We start from the raw sequence: 17,642 nt of genomic DNA, 5'->3' as shown, positions 1-17,642 counted from the left end.
CGCCTTTCGCCCGTAGTCAGCTGGGATAGGCTCCATCTTGCCTGTGACCCTGTAGAAGGATAAAGCGGCTACAGATAATGAGATGAGATGAGAATTGTGCGTAAATCAGCCCTAGATGCCACCAGCATGCACCATTTGAAGTCTCTAATTTCAAAATCTTCCAGGGGAGCATGCCCCCGGACCCCCTAGCAACCTTCAGGGCCCTCCTACTGGGCTCTGCATCAGTAGCAGCACGCTGATATTGTTTTCTGTGGAAAGCCCTGATTGTCTTTGTCTGTACTGGTATAAATGGCGATCTTGTGAGCGTCTTGTGACTCTTTTCATAAATGGACTGCAGTCAGGGTTTTAACTGCTGCCACAGAAATGTCACCTTTAATCGCAAATGTCCATCGCAACAAAAATCCATCTGCAGCTGCTCAAGTCAAGTAAGTGTCGACTCAGCAGAGGTTCCGAAATTCCCCGAGTTGTGTAAAGAGACGGAAGAGCTCCTCGTGTTGTCATCGCTCAGTTCTGTGATCTCCTGCAGCAGGGGGATAGTGCAGGGCTCAGAGCTGAAATTGGGGCCAAGAGTTGGCATTTTATTGGAGAACACTACAGACACCATGATGAAGAGAGTCACCATCACCTCAGGAGTTGGCCAGTGTTACACCGAGAGCCTGTCGGGAAATTCGAAACTCTCCACAAAGCCACAGTTTAAAGGTTTAAAGGCCGCCTCCCTTTTCACACATTTTCTCGTTAAACTTTCTCAGAGGCGAATATTTTATGTTATGTTGTTGTTGTTGTTGTTGTTATTGCTGTTATTTTTTAACTTGTATTTAATCACAAATAAGGTATGTGATGTGATCCTGTGATATTTTTTTAACAGAGCTTTTACCTTTTAAACTTCCTTAACATTAAAATTCCTCTCATCCTGCACCGTGAGACGAAGTAGGCCGAGTTTCACCGCCAAACTCATCCTAATTTAATGAGGGGAATAATGAAACTTTGTGAAGTGGCTCCGAGAGCTCGTTTCAGGGATCCAGCAGTGTGATTTGGTTCACTGAAAACTGAAATCATCTCGAATGTGGTCTTTATGAAGAAAACATTTGGGGTGCGGTGGTCTTTAACTTAACCATTCTAACAGCACGGTTGGGAAGACTTTCATTATGGGCTTAACGATCAACGATTCAGATCGAGTTAAAAAGCAACGACCATAAATCGGATATTATCGGGAAAAAGATGGAAAACTGGTGTGTGAAATTTAATATTCATGTTTGTTAAACTGATGTGTAAATAATTTAACAGGCTGTTTTTATTTTAAAATAGTCTTCTCTATACCATGATTGTAAGCCTTCCCAGGATTTGAACAAAGTTGGTCACGTATCGATCGGAGAAGAATCAGAACCTGAATCGTATTGTATCAGACTCCGAGGTATCGTTAAATATCAAACTCATTTCCTTAATGAATTGAAATCATATGGAAACTTAAGGATAGAGATTAGAAAAATGAATCCGTCCTGAAATTCAGAAATAACTCTCACACTGGTTTGGTTGTTTTAAATTTGTTTGCAATCGTATCTTCTTCTTCTTTCTGCTGTTCCCATTAGGGGTCACCACAGTGGATAATGTCCCTCCATCTCCTCCTGCCCTCCGTATCATTTTCTGTCACACCAACCGTCCTCATAAATCTCATTATATTACATTACATTACATTCATGGCATTTAGGAGACGCTCTTACCCAGAGCAGCCTGGGGAGCAGTTGGGAGTTCGGTGCCTTACAAAAAAGTTGTTTATTCAAGTGTGCTTCTAGTAAACTTCTTTTAAACTAAAAATAAGAGAGTATGTTTTCAGTTTACTTTTTATTTACTTATCAGAGATATACTTAAAGTTATACATCAGTCTACTTGGCTCATACTGAAAAGTAGTATATAGAAAAGTCTAAGTATATTAAGCTTATACTTAAAATTTTGATCAAGATATACTTAACAAAAGTGTAATAAAGGATTCAAATATTTGTGCCTTATGTTTAAGTGGGAGTGGCACGGTGGTGTCGTGGTTAGCGCTGTCGCCCCACAGCAAGAAGGTCCGGGTTCAAGCCCTGTGGCCGGCGAGGGCCTTTCTGTGTGGAGTTTGCATGTTCTCCCCGTGTCCGCGTGGGTTTCCTCCGGGTGCTCCGGTTTCCCCCACAGTCCAAAGACATGCAGGTTAGGTTAACTGGTGACTCTAAATTGAGCGTAGGTGTGAATGTGAGTGTGAATGGTTGTCTGTGTCTATGTGTCAGCCCTGTGATGACCTGGCGACTTGTCCAGGGTGTACCCCGCCTTTCGCCCGTAGTCAGCTGGGATAGGCTCCAGCTTGCCTGCGACCCTGTAGAACAGGATAAAGCGGCTACAGATAATGAGATGATGTTTAAGCGTACTTGCCCTGTAGTTGTGCTTATCCTTTTGATAGTAGCCTATAAAATGCTTCTTTTTCACACATATTGGCTTCTTTGTGAGATACGGCAGCATGTTTTAAATCCCATATTTTAAACTACATGTGTCATAAGTTTGTGCTCAGCTCTGGGGTGGAATAGCTTAAGACTCAGCAGTGTTGGAACTTAAACTTATCTTTTATGTACATAGTGTTATTAACCCACAAAGAGACAGATAAACATTTCTCGTTTTATTTGCCAACAAATTTGAAAACAAAGGTGAGAACACTGTGACAGACTTGAATCATACTGGCTGTCATTATACGCCAAAATACATCTGAATTTTTACAATTTCATCAGTAAAATCATACATCAGTGGCAAAAAGTGGACTAGAAGTATAAAACAAATAAACTCATAGTATATTTCCAGTACACTATGAAGTATGCTTTTGTAAACTAAAAATTGGACTACAAGTATAGAACTAGTAAACTATTAGTATATGAGTTTACTTGTGGTATACTTGCAGTACAAAATAAAAAATACTAGGTGTATACTCAGTTTACTTCTCTTAGATTTAAAGTATACTTTTTATAAACTAAAAGTGGGCCAATTTAGTCCCAAGAAGTATTAGATTAGTTTACTTACAAGTGTATTGTAAATACATTGATATGAGTATACTTGGAACACAAATGTATACTTAAGGAAATGTACTTTAATTTTACTTAATAAAACATGAACTATACTTATTTTCGCTAAGGAAAGGGCACTTCAGCTATTCCTACTGGTCTAGGGAATTGAACCAACAACCTTTGGATCCCAAAGCTGCTTCTCTAACCATTAGGCCATGGCTTCCCCGTAAGACATGCTCTTCCTCTTTTCCTTCTACCTGACACCTCCATCTCCACGCTTCTTGTCCCAATACACCCCGGCTCTCTCCTCTGTACATGTCCAAACCATCTCAATTTCATCTCTCTTACTTTGTCTCCAAGACGTCCTACATGTCCCTCTAATTGCATCCTATCTGAAATATTAAAACCAACCTCCATGTTGTGATTGATACTCAGACTCCTGGTGCATTAACATCACGGTCAGAATGGCTCTTTGGAACGTTCTGGTCATTATCTCAAGAAATAATAATATCATGATGATCATCATCTCAGTTAGCTCAGCTTAATAAATTTGGCCTTTTCAAAAAAGGCGGTGTTTCAGTGCATCATCTAATGTGTCAAATTTTTTCAGAACCAAGTTTGAGAAACCAGCTGCTCTGCTGTTCATGTCTGAGAGTGGAACAAGTCTCGTCGAATTCAAGCTAAAGGGCACGTGGCAATATAAAACGGAGAAAAAAAGTGGCATCCAGTGGTCGAGGAAAAAGGCAGAGGCACGACTCATCATCCAGATAATGAAGAATGTCATTGACTAAAAGGTCATGAGTGGAAAAATGTCATGCAGTGCAGCACGGAGGCCGTGCGGAAGGTTCTGAGGCATGTTCTACTTTACTGTCTCACACACATGGTTCACAAAATGACCAACACATTTTCAATCATTTTATTCTGGTACTATTTACAGAAAGAGAAGAGTTCTTGTTGGATTGTCAGTTAGAGAGAGCAGATGATGGTCCGGTTCTTCAGCTCTTCTACGTACTCCTTGGCCTGGTCAAATGGTGTGTTCTGCTCCACTGTGGGAGGCGAACCTTCTACAAGCTTCACAAAGTAATGGCAGTACACCTTGTCCATGATGCCGAACATGCCTCGGCCGTGGTAGCGGATGCGTTTCAGATACTGGCCTTTACCCGAGAACGACTCGGCTGTAGAGAAGAGAAGATAAACATTAGCGCTGCTGTGTTTCTGTGACTGCGATCATCTAAGGGTGATTCTCTTTCTGGAAAACGTCTGAGAAATGAAATGTATGAACAAATTATTTTTTTTAAAAAACACACGTAGTAGTGATGTGATCAGAGTTAGACTTGTGCGATATTGAAATTGTCAAAAAAATCATTTAAAAATAAACACACAGCTATTCATACAGTTCCCAATTTGATTCGATTCACGATTCGATTTTCCCCACGATATTTATTTCCCAAAAAAAAAGCAACATATATATTCCAAATCTTTATCAACTTAAATATTCATTTTGTTAAATAATAAAACAATACTTTTTGTTTCATTTTCTTAACCAGCAATAATTATCCACATTTGTAACGTTTGGAGTAAAATATAATAGCCTATTAACTAAAATATTCCTTTTATTAAAAATTAAAGAAGTTAATAAATTCCTTTCCTTAATAAACTTAACATTTTTTTGCCTCCATTTTGTTTTCTTTTCTTTATATTTTAGCATTCTGTAAAAAGAGAGAGAGCAAGAGAGCTTGGATTTCTTGTTAAATCTATTTGTACACAATCACACACCGCCTCTTTCACGTTAGATCTGATCTTTTCATGTGTTTGGCATTTGAGCTGTGTTACTGCCACCTATGATGAAGTCACATGCTGTATTGTACATTATTGCACCCTCTGCTGTCTAAACAATGCAATTACAGCAAGGCTAAATTAAAGGAAAAGGCAACTTTTGTACAAAATCACCACAAATAGATAGATAAATATATAAAGTAATCAATCATGGAATTTATAGAGAAAGAACAGACCGCATAACAGTATCTTTTAACTTTTAATAATATGGGCTTGCGCTGAGCTCGGCGAAGATGCGTTCCGCCATATTGATCTACTGCGTGACGTCATGCGGCCCACCATTGAAAAGAACTCTTCAGTGCTTCATGGTAATAAGGTAAAAAACCAGTACAATCGCTTCTTCAAAGTTTCACCAAATGGTTTTATTTATGCAACTTAAAGCTCATAATACTGTATAACTTTGGTTGAGTAAAAACATGGCTGAATCCTGAATGACTCCTATTTGGATTTGTCCTACCAAGCCTACTGCGCATGCGTGAAGCGGCTCGGCTCGGTTTTCCCTTTCGGGCGCTCTCGTTTTCTGTTAGAATTTGGTAAAGAAAAAAATAAATAAATAATATTTACCAGCTTACCGGGTCCATGAACATAAATCTGACAGCTGACAAGGTCGGGATATAAACGAATCGAATACAAGCCACCCGCCGGGACTCCTAATCACAGTGATCTTCTTGTAAACACTGTTTTCATGGGCCCAGTGACGTCACAGATCAGAGGGAGGCGCATTAACGAAAGATTCTGATTGGTTTATAGTTGCCCACAATCTCAAAATGGTTGACTCCTCCAACTTCGACTCCTCTGTGTCAATTCATGATTTCAAAGTTAAAAATATTTTTTTCATGTTCGATATATAATGGAAATAATTAACGGAATTGATTACGTATATGTTTTTCTCCTATTACACACCTGGTTTTGTACAAAAGTTGCCTTTTCCTTTAACATTACACTGCCTGATAATAATCACAATTCATTTTTTATTTAATCGATTCGAATCATCATAAATTTGCACTGTGATGTATTGTCACATGCCTATTTAGAAGTGAAAATAAGACAGGAAAATAACCAATTTCAGGTTTAAGGACAGTAGGGAATGTGGAATAATAATAATGTGTATCCTGTGTGGTCAGTAACTGCTTACGAGGCAGAGCCAATCACGAAAAATGCAGCTGGATGGTGGATTTTTGGGAGATTATTCTAAAAAGACGGCATAACAATACAATCCTTTCAATAAAATCCTTTTAGAAGTCGGGTGTCTGACGTTTCCTCTGTTGATCTGTTTAAAGTGTTTGAATGCGTCAGCGTTTAAAAAAAAGTGTATTTAATCAGTTTCTAAATATCATCACCATTTACATTTGTTTGTAAAGTGGGCAATTCCATGTAAATGTCAACCTCACCATGCAAAAATAAAGCAACATGTAATACATCAAAACCACTCCCAGAGATATCACCTACGCCTGTATTTTACAGATGTGAATAAGTTGAACCAATTTGTAACCAACCTAATATGTCACTGTCAGTCTTTCTTTCTTATAATGTAAAACCCAAGCTAAAATCAACTTTGATCATGTACAATTCTATATTATTGCCACAAGCCACAGAAATGTATGCTAAAATCCACAAAACAGCAAAACAATAGCCATCCTAAATATTATTTAAGAACTTTGATAGTTTTAGCTGATATTTAGAGAGTTTTTCAAAGGGTTATGGTGGTTAAATTGCTGATTTTCTAAACGTACGCCATGTCTATTTCAGACGCGTCACATCCATAACGGAATTTCGTCACATCCATAACGCTGACTTTTCCTTCCGAAACTCTGCATGAAATACAAAATATTTTAAACAAAGATTTTTTAATATTCACCTTGGACCCCTCTATCAAACGGATCTCTCCATTTCGACATTAGGTTTACAATTTCACAGAGTTTGATAAAAATGTACAGTCACCCAAGAAAAGTGATACTTTTTCTGTCACATCCATAACGCATCTTTTATTGGTGTTTTCTGGCATGCCCTAGATGTACTATGGGAATTGTTCTTGTTCTATCGCTTCTCCAGTATGGTACAGCCTTAAAATATGCAACACCTGTTTAAATACTGGGAGACAATAAAACATGCACTGGGTCATTTGTTGCCATTTTAAGTTCAAGTGTCACATCCATAACGCTGGAATTGCTCAAGTGTTAGATGACACGTTGGTGTCGCACTTTTTCATCCTTTAAGGCCCAAAGTGACATTTCTGACCATTTCATTGACATAATAAATATATTCCCAGCGGATATTAACTACTGTATGTTTGTGTCTAATGTGAGCGAACATGATAATGAAAATACACAGACATTTTATTTCACGTTAACAAACGAGACATTCTCCGTTTACTGTGACAGGAAGGGGAAACATGGCGTTCCGGTTGAGAGCGTGAGAGATAGCGGGAAGGGGGCAGGGCTTCCAGGCAGTGTCAGATAATATCAGAAAGCTCAAAACACCTGCGCAAATCATTCCAGATTCATATGTTGATTTGTTCATGTCCTGTTTTATTAAGAAGAAAAGGACGTGAGCGACAGCTCGTACTAGTGTGCTCTGACGTTTAAAACTGTTTACGCAAAATAAGTAAACGTTGAAAGCTCTGGTTAAATCGTATCATATCATCGGAGTAAGCGTCACTGTTTGTGGTGGCGGGTTAATATTGTGTCGAGATTCTAAAGATATAAAATTGTTAAAAATCACACAAGCCTAATTCTCACAGATCACATTCTAATCGTGGTTGAGTTCAGGAGATTTCTTTTCTCCGCTTTCATACAAGTTCATTTATTCATTACAAACAGGATTCTTCAAGATATAAACACTTACCGACATACAAATTGGATTTATATTCAACGCTGTGGCTCTTCACCGCCATTTCCTGAGCTTCCAAAAGGACCTGTTGTTCAGAATCATACTTTAATTCTCAGATCCAGCATTTAAACATGACATCCACGAGGTGCTCGGGTGTGAAGATGACAGAAGTACAGTTCAAAGATTCCATACGTACCTCTCTGATGATTTTGGCTCCTTTCTTATCATTAAACTCGAGCTGAGCCAGGGCCTGGTCGATGGTCATGCCTCTAATCTGGCACAGGGAAGGAACAACAGAGTGGGGGTGTAGAAACATTTACTCTTCACAATGAGCAAAAATAATGGAAGACGACGCCATGTTTATGGAGGACTTTAAACTCTTTAGTGAGAAACACACACTGTTGTTCACAATGAGAGCAAAGCAGGTCAGAAACTCTACCAAGTCAGATTTCAAGCTTCCTTTGAGCTCCTGGTCGTCTTCTATTAATTATAATAATAATAATAACAATGATGATATATTTTCAAAGACCCTACAAAAACTACGATTCATAATACTGCCATGAAATGGATCGGATTCTATGTTTCAGGGTTTGTCTCGTCCGAGTTTCTGCACAGGAAGCAGGCGCAACTGGGAAAACGCTGCCCCCAAATCCTGTTGGAAAATCACAGGTGAGGGCACTCGAATGCCACCACAACTCGTATTCCTCTACGAGACCACACTTTTTTCCAAAAAACAAAGAGAACATGAACGTGATGCCTACAGCAGACTATTTTTGAAGAAAATATTTGTCCTTTGGGGTCTATTGTGGATCTGAACGGTATACCCTGACTGTGAAACATCCCGTTTAAAAGCATCCATCATGCACATGGATGAATGTCGAGGTAAATGTACGCAAGATAATAAAAAGGTACATTTCAGATGTACTGTGGTGTTCAGAGTCTCTTACCAGCTTCGCCAGGTACCACATCTTGTCTTTGCTGTACTTAATTTGACGTCTGCAATGATAGATCTCCTGGAAAAACATTATTCACAAACAGTGGAAAGATTTTAAATAATCATCATAAATCAAATCGCTTTATATCCAATATTGAAAGCAGAGCAGAAAAGGAGTCACTGACGGCCGGTCTCCGGGGCTCGTCCTTCTCCTGAGGAGGATACAAGATGCGATTTTTCTTCTCCCAGTTTTTCAGGTTTAACGCTGCACTGAGGTGAAGACAGGACTTCTGGGAGAACGGTGTGACAAACCTGGAGCAGACCACCACATGAGTATCATCACACGAAAAAGAAAAGTACACTTTTACGCACCTTTAAAGGATATGGGACATGAAACATAAAAGCACGCTATATCAGTTTCTTTCCATTAAAAATATGAATTAATTGCATCAACAAATACAAAAATCATCTATTAAATTCAGCAAAATCGTTATATTCGTGATGATTATATGGCATTTCTGCTCGACTTCCGATATGCATTTTCTGCAACCGGAAGAGCCGCTGTCACGTGATCATACGTCACTAAAACTTTCGGGCACAGCACAAGCGGGTAGATGAATATGGAGAAGTGGATGACAAGAAAATTGTTTTTATAGTCTTTAACGTACATTGGACATCATGGTGTATTGTGCTGCTTATGGTTGCAATAATTCCAATGGGAAATGCCTGGAGTAAGTTTTTTTGCATTCCCCAAGGACCCGAAGCTGAGGAAAGTGTGGGCTCACTACTGCCGTAGAAAAAACTTTGCACCTACTGTTTCCCACAAACTGTGTTCGGACCATTTCACTGAGGATTCTTTCAACTTTAATACTCAGGTACTGAACGATATTAATTGCCAAGCCAAATTTAAGAGGCTACTTAAAGATAGAGCCGTTCCCAACGTCCCAATTCAGGAACAAGACGGCGGAGTGAAACCTGAAGTGCTACCGCCACCACGAGGTGCATTCGCTAAGCGACTGAAAGCCGAGGTAAGGATTAGTATTATAATTTTGGGTGTATCAATTATTGATTATCATAATTCTGACTCATTTACTCTTATATCTGTCCTTCTTTGTTTACGTACCGAATCGAAGAGTTGTAGAAGAGTTTTTTTTTTTTAACTTTTATTTCACTTTATTATTTTATATTTTATTTCTACTATTGTTTAATTCTTATTACAAATGGCGTAGTGTTGTTGGCTGTGTGATGGCGTTTCGCCATTTTGAATGTTTTCATCTCGGACTCTGGAAGCATTGTATCTCAATCAATCTCGAAAAATATCAGCAACAAAAAACTAGCTTGCAACGGACTTTAGCTAGATCTATGATGAACTTTCAATGTATGATACAAAAATAATACTTCTTTCAACAGATCATTAGACTTTGAGCAGAATTGTTTTTAACTTACCAGGAAGTGTTATCGAGCCGACCGCTTTCAGTTTCATGGGGACTGAATGAACCCTCACTCTCAGAATCATCTGACCCGTCAGAGTAAAGACAAGATCCATGTTCATGTGAATTTCCAGCTATCGGTTCGAATTGATAGGGTCTAACTTCACATCTCTGTGAAACATCGGGAATGTCACTGTCGATGGTGTCCATTTCGGTAACCTGTTTACATTAGATTCCCAAGCGCTGGCTCCTTGGAAAGTTTTTGTGACGTCACGGGTCACGTGACCACCTAGCTCATTAACGAATCATTGTTTTACGCTGATGTATAAAAAAGTTGAATAATGTGATGATTTTCACATTTTTGACGCCCTGCAGTGACTTAGATGGCATTTCTTATGTCCTTTATACATAATTATGCCCAGAAAAAAATCCATGTCCCATGTCCTTTAATGCCAGGCCATTATTAAAAAACGTTCTGTTTCCGGTCCACCGGCCGGGTGAGTGCCGTTTGTGCGGTTGAAATTTTTTTTTTAACGCCGTTTTTTTTGACATTTTTTTCAGGTTCGTAAATCTAAAATCAAACTTGACATTTACGCATTCCGCGCAGAATATAGAATTGAATCAGCTCTGCGCATGCTCCGTGCAGCACAAAAAAAAATTGCCGCCACCATGAAGGAAGGCGATCCGGAGTTTTCAAACATTTGCTTAAGTGTGAAATCGCAAAATGGTATTCTAGCGAACAACAAAATAGTAAAGATTCAGAAAAACAAATCATTCAGTGATCATTTTAATAGTGTAATTTCATCCGAACTAGGCCTAACGCTCGATTTAGAACTACAAAAAGTCCGCGTGTCGGACATTTTAAGCACCTTTGTAAAAGTTTTGCAAATGTTGCAGTCAGCATTTAAAATGCTAACTTAAAGTTTTTGTACAAGCTTCAGTTGATTAAACCGTCATATTTTATTAAATGTGTCTGCTTTTGTAATAAAGTACTGAAAGAAAAAGCAAACACAGCATTGCGATTTCTTATCCATCCATATAGTAATAAAAAAAAAAAAAAAAATCCCTCCCTCCCGACTGAAAATTGTTTTGCTCACCCGGTGGACAGGAAACGGATTTTTTTAAGGATGGCCCCAGAATGCCTTGTTACATCCATTATTTCTCCAGCGTACAACAATTAATACTACTGCTACTACTAATAATAATAATTTTGAATGATGATCCATCCAAATACATTTAAAAATTCACTTCATGACTTATGAATACGAATAACTTTACTCATCCTGAAGGAAACTGTATCACAACAGCACTGTCCAGCACAAATCAAACACAGTAATAGATTAAATAATACGTATAATAAAATAAATCGGTTAAAATTTAAAGATTGCATGTCAATTCTACATTGCGCACTAATAATATAAGTAGCATAAAGTAAAATAGGAATAGTGAGATAGATAGAAAAAGGTATTCTCCATTGTGTAATGAGTTTTTGTATAATATATAATGAAATATTTCATTATTAGCCTACTGTTTTACAGTATATGTACAGTACCAGTCAAAAGTTTGGAAACACCTTCAAATTCGATGTTTTTATTTTTTTTCCTACATTGTAAATTAATACTGAAGTCATCCAGACTATGCAGCAACATGTAAGGAATCATTTAGTAAATTTTAAATTGTTAATCAAACCAAAATAGGGCGGCACGGTGGTGTAGTGGTTAGCGCTGTCGCCTCACAGCAAGAAGGTCCTGGGTTCGAGCCCCGGGGCCGGCGAGGGCCTTTCTGTGCGGAGTTTGCATGTTCTCCCCGTGTCCGCGTGGGTTTCCTCCGGGTGCTCCGGTTTCCCCCACAGTCCAAAGACATGCAGGTTAGGTTAACTGGTGACTCTAAATTGACCGTAGGTGTGAATGTGAGTGTGAATGGTTGTCTGTGTCTATGTGTCAGCCCTGTGATGACCTGGCGACTTGTCCAGGGTGTACCCCGCCTTTCGCCCGTAGTCAGCTGGGATAGGCTCCAGCTTGCCTGCGACCCTGTAGAAGGATAAAGCGGCTACAGATAATGAGATGAGATGAGATCAAACCAAAATATGTTTTAGATTCTTCAAAGTAGGCACCTTTTGCTTTGATTGCAGTTTTGCACACTCTTGACTTTCTCTCAATCAGCTTCATGAGGTCATCACTCGAAATGGTTTTCTAACAGTCTTGAAGGAGTTCCCAGAGGTGCTGAGCACTTGTTGGCTGCTTTGCTTTCACTCTGCGGTCCAAACCGTCTCAATTGGGTTTAGATCAGGTGATTGTGGAGGCCACGTCATCTGACGAAGCACTCCATCACGCTCTTTTTTCTATGTTTATTTGACAGGGACAATGCACAACATACAATTGAGCCAGATTATAACCACAAGGCTAATTTTCATCTGTAGTCCCTGGACAGGAATTGATGTTAAAAAAATATGACAACAGAACATGTTATGGGTGGGACTATGTGCAGATACAGGCCTACTGTATATTGCAGTGACAAGTACATAGTTAAAATATACTAAAGGAAACAAAAAACATAAATATATGATAAAATAAACACAAAAACACAAGATCAGTGACTAAAAATGTCCACAGTGCTGCCCTGCTTTTAGCCATTTCTTAAGACCTAATTTAAAAGTACTGAGTGTGGTGCTTTGCCTGATACTAACAGGAATGCTATTCCACAGCCCTGATGTTTTTACTGAGAAAGCACTTTGGCCAAAAGTAGAATGTCTAAACACACTTATGCAGTCCCCTCTAGATGACGCTCTTGTAGTCCTTGTATTATTTGGGGGTCTGCACAGACTCACAAATTGCTTAAGGGGAGGTGGAGCAAGATCATTTATAATTTTAAAAAATAAACAGCAATTTAAAAAGAAAATAAAACTATCCAAACTAAATAAACCATACTTCTGTATGATAGTACAGTGATGGCAGGTGTTGGATTTTTTGTCCAGAATTTTCAGTGCCTGTTTATAGGATGTGTGTATTATGCCGCTTTTCCACTACAAACGCGGCTGAGTCGGGCTGAGCCGTGCCGTGCTGAGTCGAGCTGAGCGGGGCTGTTGGAGTTGCATTTCGACTACAACCGCGCTGAACCGTGCTGGCTGGAAGTGGGTGGACACTTTGGGTGGAGTTAGTGAAAGTGGGTGGACGTCACGTGATGTCGTTAAGTAGCGCAAACAGTGACATCAGTCAGGCATGTGAGGACACTCCTCCTCACCAATCAGTGCACAGGGGAGTGTCTGCTCACGCCCCCAGCCTCACTTGGCTCGCTTCAGCCCCACTCCAAAACCGTGCAAGTTTTATGGCCCTTTTCCACTACCCTTTTTCAGCTCACTTCAGCTCGCTTCAGCCCGACACGGCTCGCGTTTCAACTACCTCAGAGCAGCACGACTCAGCTCGCTTCAGCCCTGCTTAGCCCCTAAAACTTGCACGGTTTTGGAGTGGGGCTGAAGCGAGCCAAAGCGAGCCGAGTGAGGCTGGGGGCGTGAGCAGACACTCCCCTGTGCACTGATTGGTGAGGAGGAGTGTCCTCACATGCCCACACACACCCCGCGAGCACGCTGGGATCTGTAAACACCGCAAACCCGGAAGGAGAAGAATTACGAGAATTTCTGAAGCCTTATGCGCCTCGCCTCATCTATACGCTCTTGCCAGTATCTGTTGGCGTTGTCGGTGACAACAAGCCACAGCACCAAGACCAGCAACACTAACGACTCCATGTCCTCCATGTTTATTGTTTACTATCCGGGTCGTGAGACTACCGCTTAAAAGCTCACTGATGTCATTGTTTGCGCTGCTTAATGACATCACGTGACGTCCACCCACTTTCGCTAACTCCACCCAATGTGTCCACCCACTTCCAGCCAGCACGGTTCAGCGCGGTTGTAGTCGAAATGCAACTCCAACAGCCCCACTCAGCTCGACTCAGCACGGCACGGCTCAGCCCGGCTCAGCCGCGTTTGTAGTGGAAAAGCGGCATAAGTGACATGGCGGTTGCATTTGCTTGAGACCAGGTGGTCAAGCAATATGAGATGTGTATTAAAATCAGAGAATGAAAATAAAGTTTGGCTGCCTCTGTGGTCATCTGATTCCTTATTACCTTAAAATTGAGGAGATTCCTTTTAACTCGACCATTAACCTTTTTAATATGTTTTTTAAAAGTTAGATGAGAGTCAACAATGACCCCTAAATATTTAAAATCATCTACTACTACATTGAGCTTTTCTCCTTTAACAAATATGTCCAGCTCTTGAGTAGTATTTTTACGTGAAGAGAAGTACATAAACAGTTTTTGACATATTCAGTGTCAGACAAGAGGTAATCTAGCCAGTCAACTATTTTGCTCAATGCTCCATTGAGTTTGTATGCCGCTTGTTGTTTTGTTTTTGCATAGACATATCACTGTGTCATCAGCATACATTTGGATGTTAACATCAGGGCAAACTAAGGGAAGATCATTTATATATATACTGAACAATAGAGGGCCTAGGATTGAACCCTGAGGCACCACTATTGAACAGGTATTTTCAGTGGAGAGTGTGTCATTGATTCTAGTGCAATTCTTCCTTCTTGATAGGTATGATGTAAACCACTTAATCGTGTCAGCTGAGATGTTATGTGAGGACAGTTTAGAAACTAAAACATTGTGGTTTACGGTGTCAAAGGCTTTCTTCAAATCCAGAAAAATTGCTCCAACTACTCCACCCTTGTCTACCTTGGATTTCAATTCTTCCACAAAGTAGCAAAGAGCAGTATCTGTGGAGTGGTTTGTTCTGAACCCAAATTGCATTGCATGCAGTGAAGCGTGGCACAAATTAAGATGGGTGGTGAGTTGTTGTATGACAACCCTCTCAACTACCTTGGAGATAATAGGGAGTATACTTATGGGCCTATAATTTACCACGTCAGTAGTCTCCCCAGCTTTGAAAATAGGTATTATCATAGCTTTTTTCCAAGCATGGCTTGGTCATATAGCCCTTACATAGCCTAGAGGTGTGTTTTGGGTCATTGTCCTGTTGAAAGACAAATGATGAGCCCGCTAAGCGCAAACCAGATGGGATGGCATGTCGCTGCAGAATGCTGTGGTAGCCATGCTGGTTAAGTGTACCTTCGATTTTGAATAAATCGCCAACAGTGTCACCAGCAAAGCACCCCCATACTATCACACTTCCTCCTCCATACTTCACTGTGGGAACCGCACATGTAGGAACCATCCGCTCACCTTTTCTGCATCTTACAAAGACGTGGCGATTGGAACCAAAAATCTCAAATTTGGACTCATCAGACCAAAGGACAGATTTCCACTGGTCTAATGTCCATTCCTTGTGTTCCTTGGCCCAAGCTATTCTCTTCCTCTTGTTGTTCTTCCTTACAAATGGCTTCTTTGCAGCAATTCGACCATAAAGTCCAGATTCACGCAGTCTTCTCAGAGCATTTGATGTTGAGATGTGTGTGCTACTTGAACTCTGTGAAGCATTTCGGTGGGCTCTTATCTGGGGTGCTGTTAACTTGCGGTTTCTGAGGCTGGTAACTCTGATGAACTTATCCTGCGTAACTAGGTCTTCCTTTCCTGGGGCGGTCCTGATGAGAGCCAGTTTCATCATAACGTTTGATGGTCTTTATGGGGATACCTTCAAAGTTCTTGAAATTTTTCGGACTGACTGACCTTCATTTCTTAAAATAATGATGGACTGTCGTTTTTCTTTACTTAGTTGAGTAGTTCTTGGCATAATATGGATTAGAACAGTCCTCAAATAGGGCCATTCACTGACTGTATACCAGCTCTACCTCTTCACAACACAACTGAATGAAGAATCTAAAATATAAAACATATTCTGGTTTGATTAACACTTTTTTGTTTACCAAATTATTCCATATATATATATATATATATATATATATATATATATATATATATATATATATATTAGTGCTGTCAAAAATGTCGCGTTATTAACGCGTTAACTTGACTCAATTTTAACGGCGATAATTTTTTTATCGCGAGATTAACGCTCTGTGACATGATGTAGGTTTTTCATAAGCTTTTGAAACTGCCAGGAACTTGGAACAGAGACTTTGCTTAGAAAAACGATAGCAGCTAGACTGTAATGCCACGCCCCGCACAGCCAGAGTCCTCTGCCCTCCCCCCAAAGAACCAGCGCGGGCAGGGCACGCTAGCCCCACGCCTCGGGACGAAGAGCCACGGTGCTCGGCTTAGGTTTCGTTTTCCCATCGGCGGCTCCAGCCCGACTTTGCAGTGGCTGTGACAAGACGTGTTATGCTCTGCAATAAAAAAAAAAACCATTGGTACAACCAGTGTTCGAACTATGCCGATATTTTCGGGGGGTCCCTTTTTTTCCCTTGGGGGGGGGTGCTTGCGCTTGTCTCTCCATCGTGCGCTCACTTCGGATATGCAAATGCTTCCCGTTACACACGATTGCTATGTCAATAAACATCATTTTGCCAATATTTTAGAGACCCCCCAACATTTCCCAAATCATGTTTTCAAGGGATCTCATGTCTGTTTCAGGGGATCTCGGATCCCCCGAGTACCCCCGTAGTTCGAACGGTGAGCAAGCCCATTCACTTTTTTTATGCTGATAAGAGAATTACAATGGTTTTTTATGTGACAAAAATGTGCGATTAAATTGCGATTAATCGCGAGTTAACTATGACAGTCGCAACATTAATCGCGATTAAATATTTTAAATCGCTTGACAGCACTAATATATATATATATTTATTCATAATGTCGATGACTTTAGTATTAATCTACAATTCAGAAAGTTTTAAAATAATGAAAAGCCACTGAATTAGAGGGCGTTTCCAAACTTTTGACTGGTACTGTATTTTATAGCTTAAGCTATCTATATTTTATATTTATACACACACAGAGGCCTTTGCTATCTACTGTTATTAAAAACAGTTCCATCTTTGTCCTTGATGCCTGAACAGCTCCTGTAGGCTAGCCTTGCTAGGTGGCTATGCTAATCAAAACTAGCTGAATTAGTTACACACCTTAAAGGAATTTGTCCAAACAAACGACTGAGTAGCGCAGCACCTGTACGGAGAAAAACATTTTAATCAGAAACCATTCTGACGCAGATAGTTAAAATAAATATATAATATTAGCTCATTTTTTACCTCTCGCTGTCACAGTGGACGCTGCCATCTTAGAATAGCAAAAATGGCACCTTTTCCGGCAGTGTCGCAAAGACACCAACTTTCATGAGCCACTTGTATGACAAAAATAATGCTCCGTTTAAAAAATTAACACGCTTGTTATTCTATAAGTGCACTTTGTTTTTTGATGCTTCGTACCAGTAAACTTGAAATGTATCGTATTTGATATATCTTTTAAGCTGTTGAATGTTTTGCGACACCTTTTATGGACAGACGACGTTTGTGTTGTATTGCATTGCATTTTGTTCCCACCCGCATTTCTATACTTTATCCTGATTGGGCAGTGGTCCATTCTTGCAATCTGATTGGACATTGTTTACGGAACTATGGCGAATTTGATGTTTTAGCCAATCGTAGCTGAGGAGGCGGGGTTTACAGAAGACGG

At 40.0% G+C, this 17,642-nt stretch overlaps 1 protein-coding gene across 2 annotated transcripts; it reads right to left on the bottom strand.

The window, feature by feature from the left end:
• Window positions 1-3,925: 3,925 nt before the first annotated feature.
• On the bottom strand, window positions 3,926-17,396 carry mrpl22 (mitochondrial ribosomal protein L22). 2 transcript variants are annotated; one of them, XM_060936501.1, is made up of 7 exons: window positions 17,219-17,396; window positions 17,093-17,135; window positions 8,808-8,934; window positions 8,636-8,701; window positions 7,885-7,962; window positions 7,704-7,773; window positions 3,926-4,198 (listed from the first exon to the last, which is right to left on the bottom strand). In XM_060936501.1, the coding sequence occupies exons 1-7, from the start codon at window positions 17,244-17,246 to the stop codon at window positions 3,990-3,992; spliced, it is 621 nt and encodes a 206-aa protein (XP_060792484.1). In that variant the 5' UTR covers window positions 17,247-17,396; the 3' UTR covers window positions 3,926-3,989. The 2 variants fall into 2 exon arrangements, with proteins under 2 accessions (XP_060792484.1, XP_060792485.1); XM_060936502.1 differs by lacking the exon at window positions 17,219-17,396 and adding an exon at window positions 12,166-12,393.
• Window positions 17,397-17,642: the final 246 nt, after the last annotated feature.

The sequence above is a fragment of the Neoarius graeffei genome, chromosome 12, assembly GCF_027579695.1.
Source record: "Neoarius graeffei isolate fNeoGra1 chromosome 12, fNeoGra1.pri, whole genome shotgun sequence".
Classification (NCBI taxonomy): Eukaryota; Metazoa; Chordata; class Actinopteri; order Siluriformes; family Ariidae; genus Neoarius; species Neoarius graeffei.
This window is presented reverse-complemented; position numbering and strand designations above follow the sequence as displayed.

Excerpts from the sequence above, each read along its gene's own strand:
- mrpl22 (XM_060936501.1), bottom strand. The coding sequence starts at position 17,246 with ATGGCAGCGTCCACTGTGACAGCGAGAG. Across the intron at positions 17,136-17,218 it reads GTCCACTGTGACAGCGAGAG|GTGCTGCGCTACTCAGTCGT; the intron begins GTAAAAAATGAG and ends TTCTCCGTACAG. Across the intron at positions 8,935-17,092 it reads TTTGGACAAATTCCTTTAAG|GTTTGTCACACCGTTCTCCC; the intron begins GTGTGTAACTAA and ends GGTCTGCTCCAG.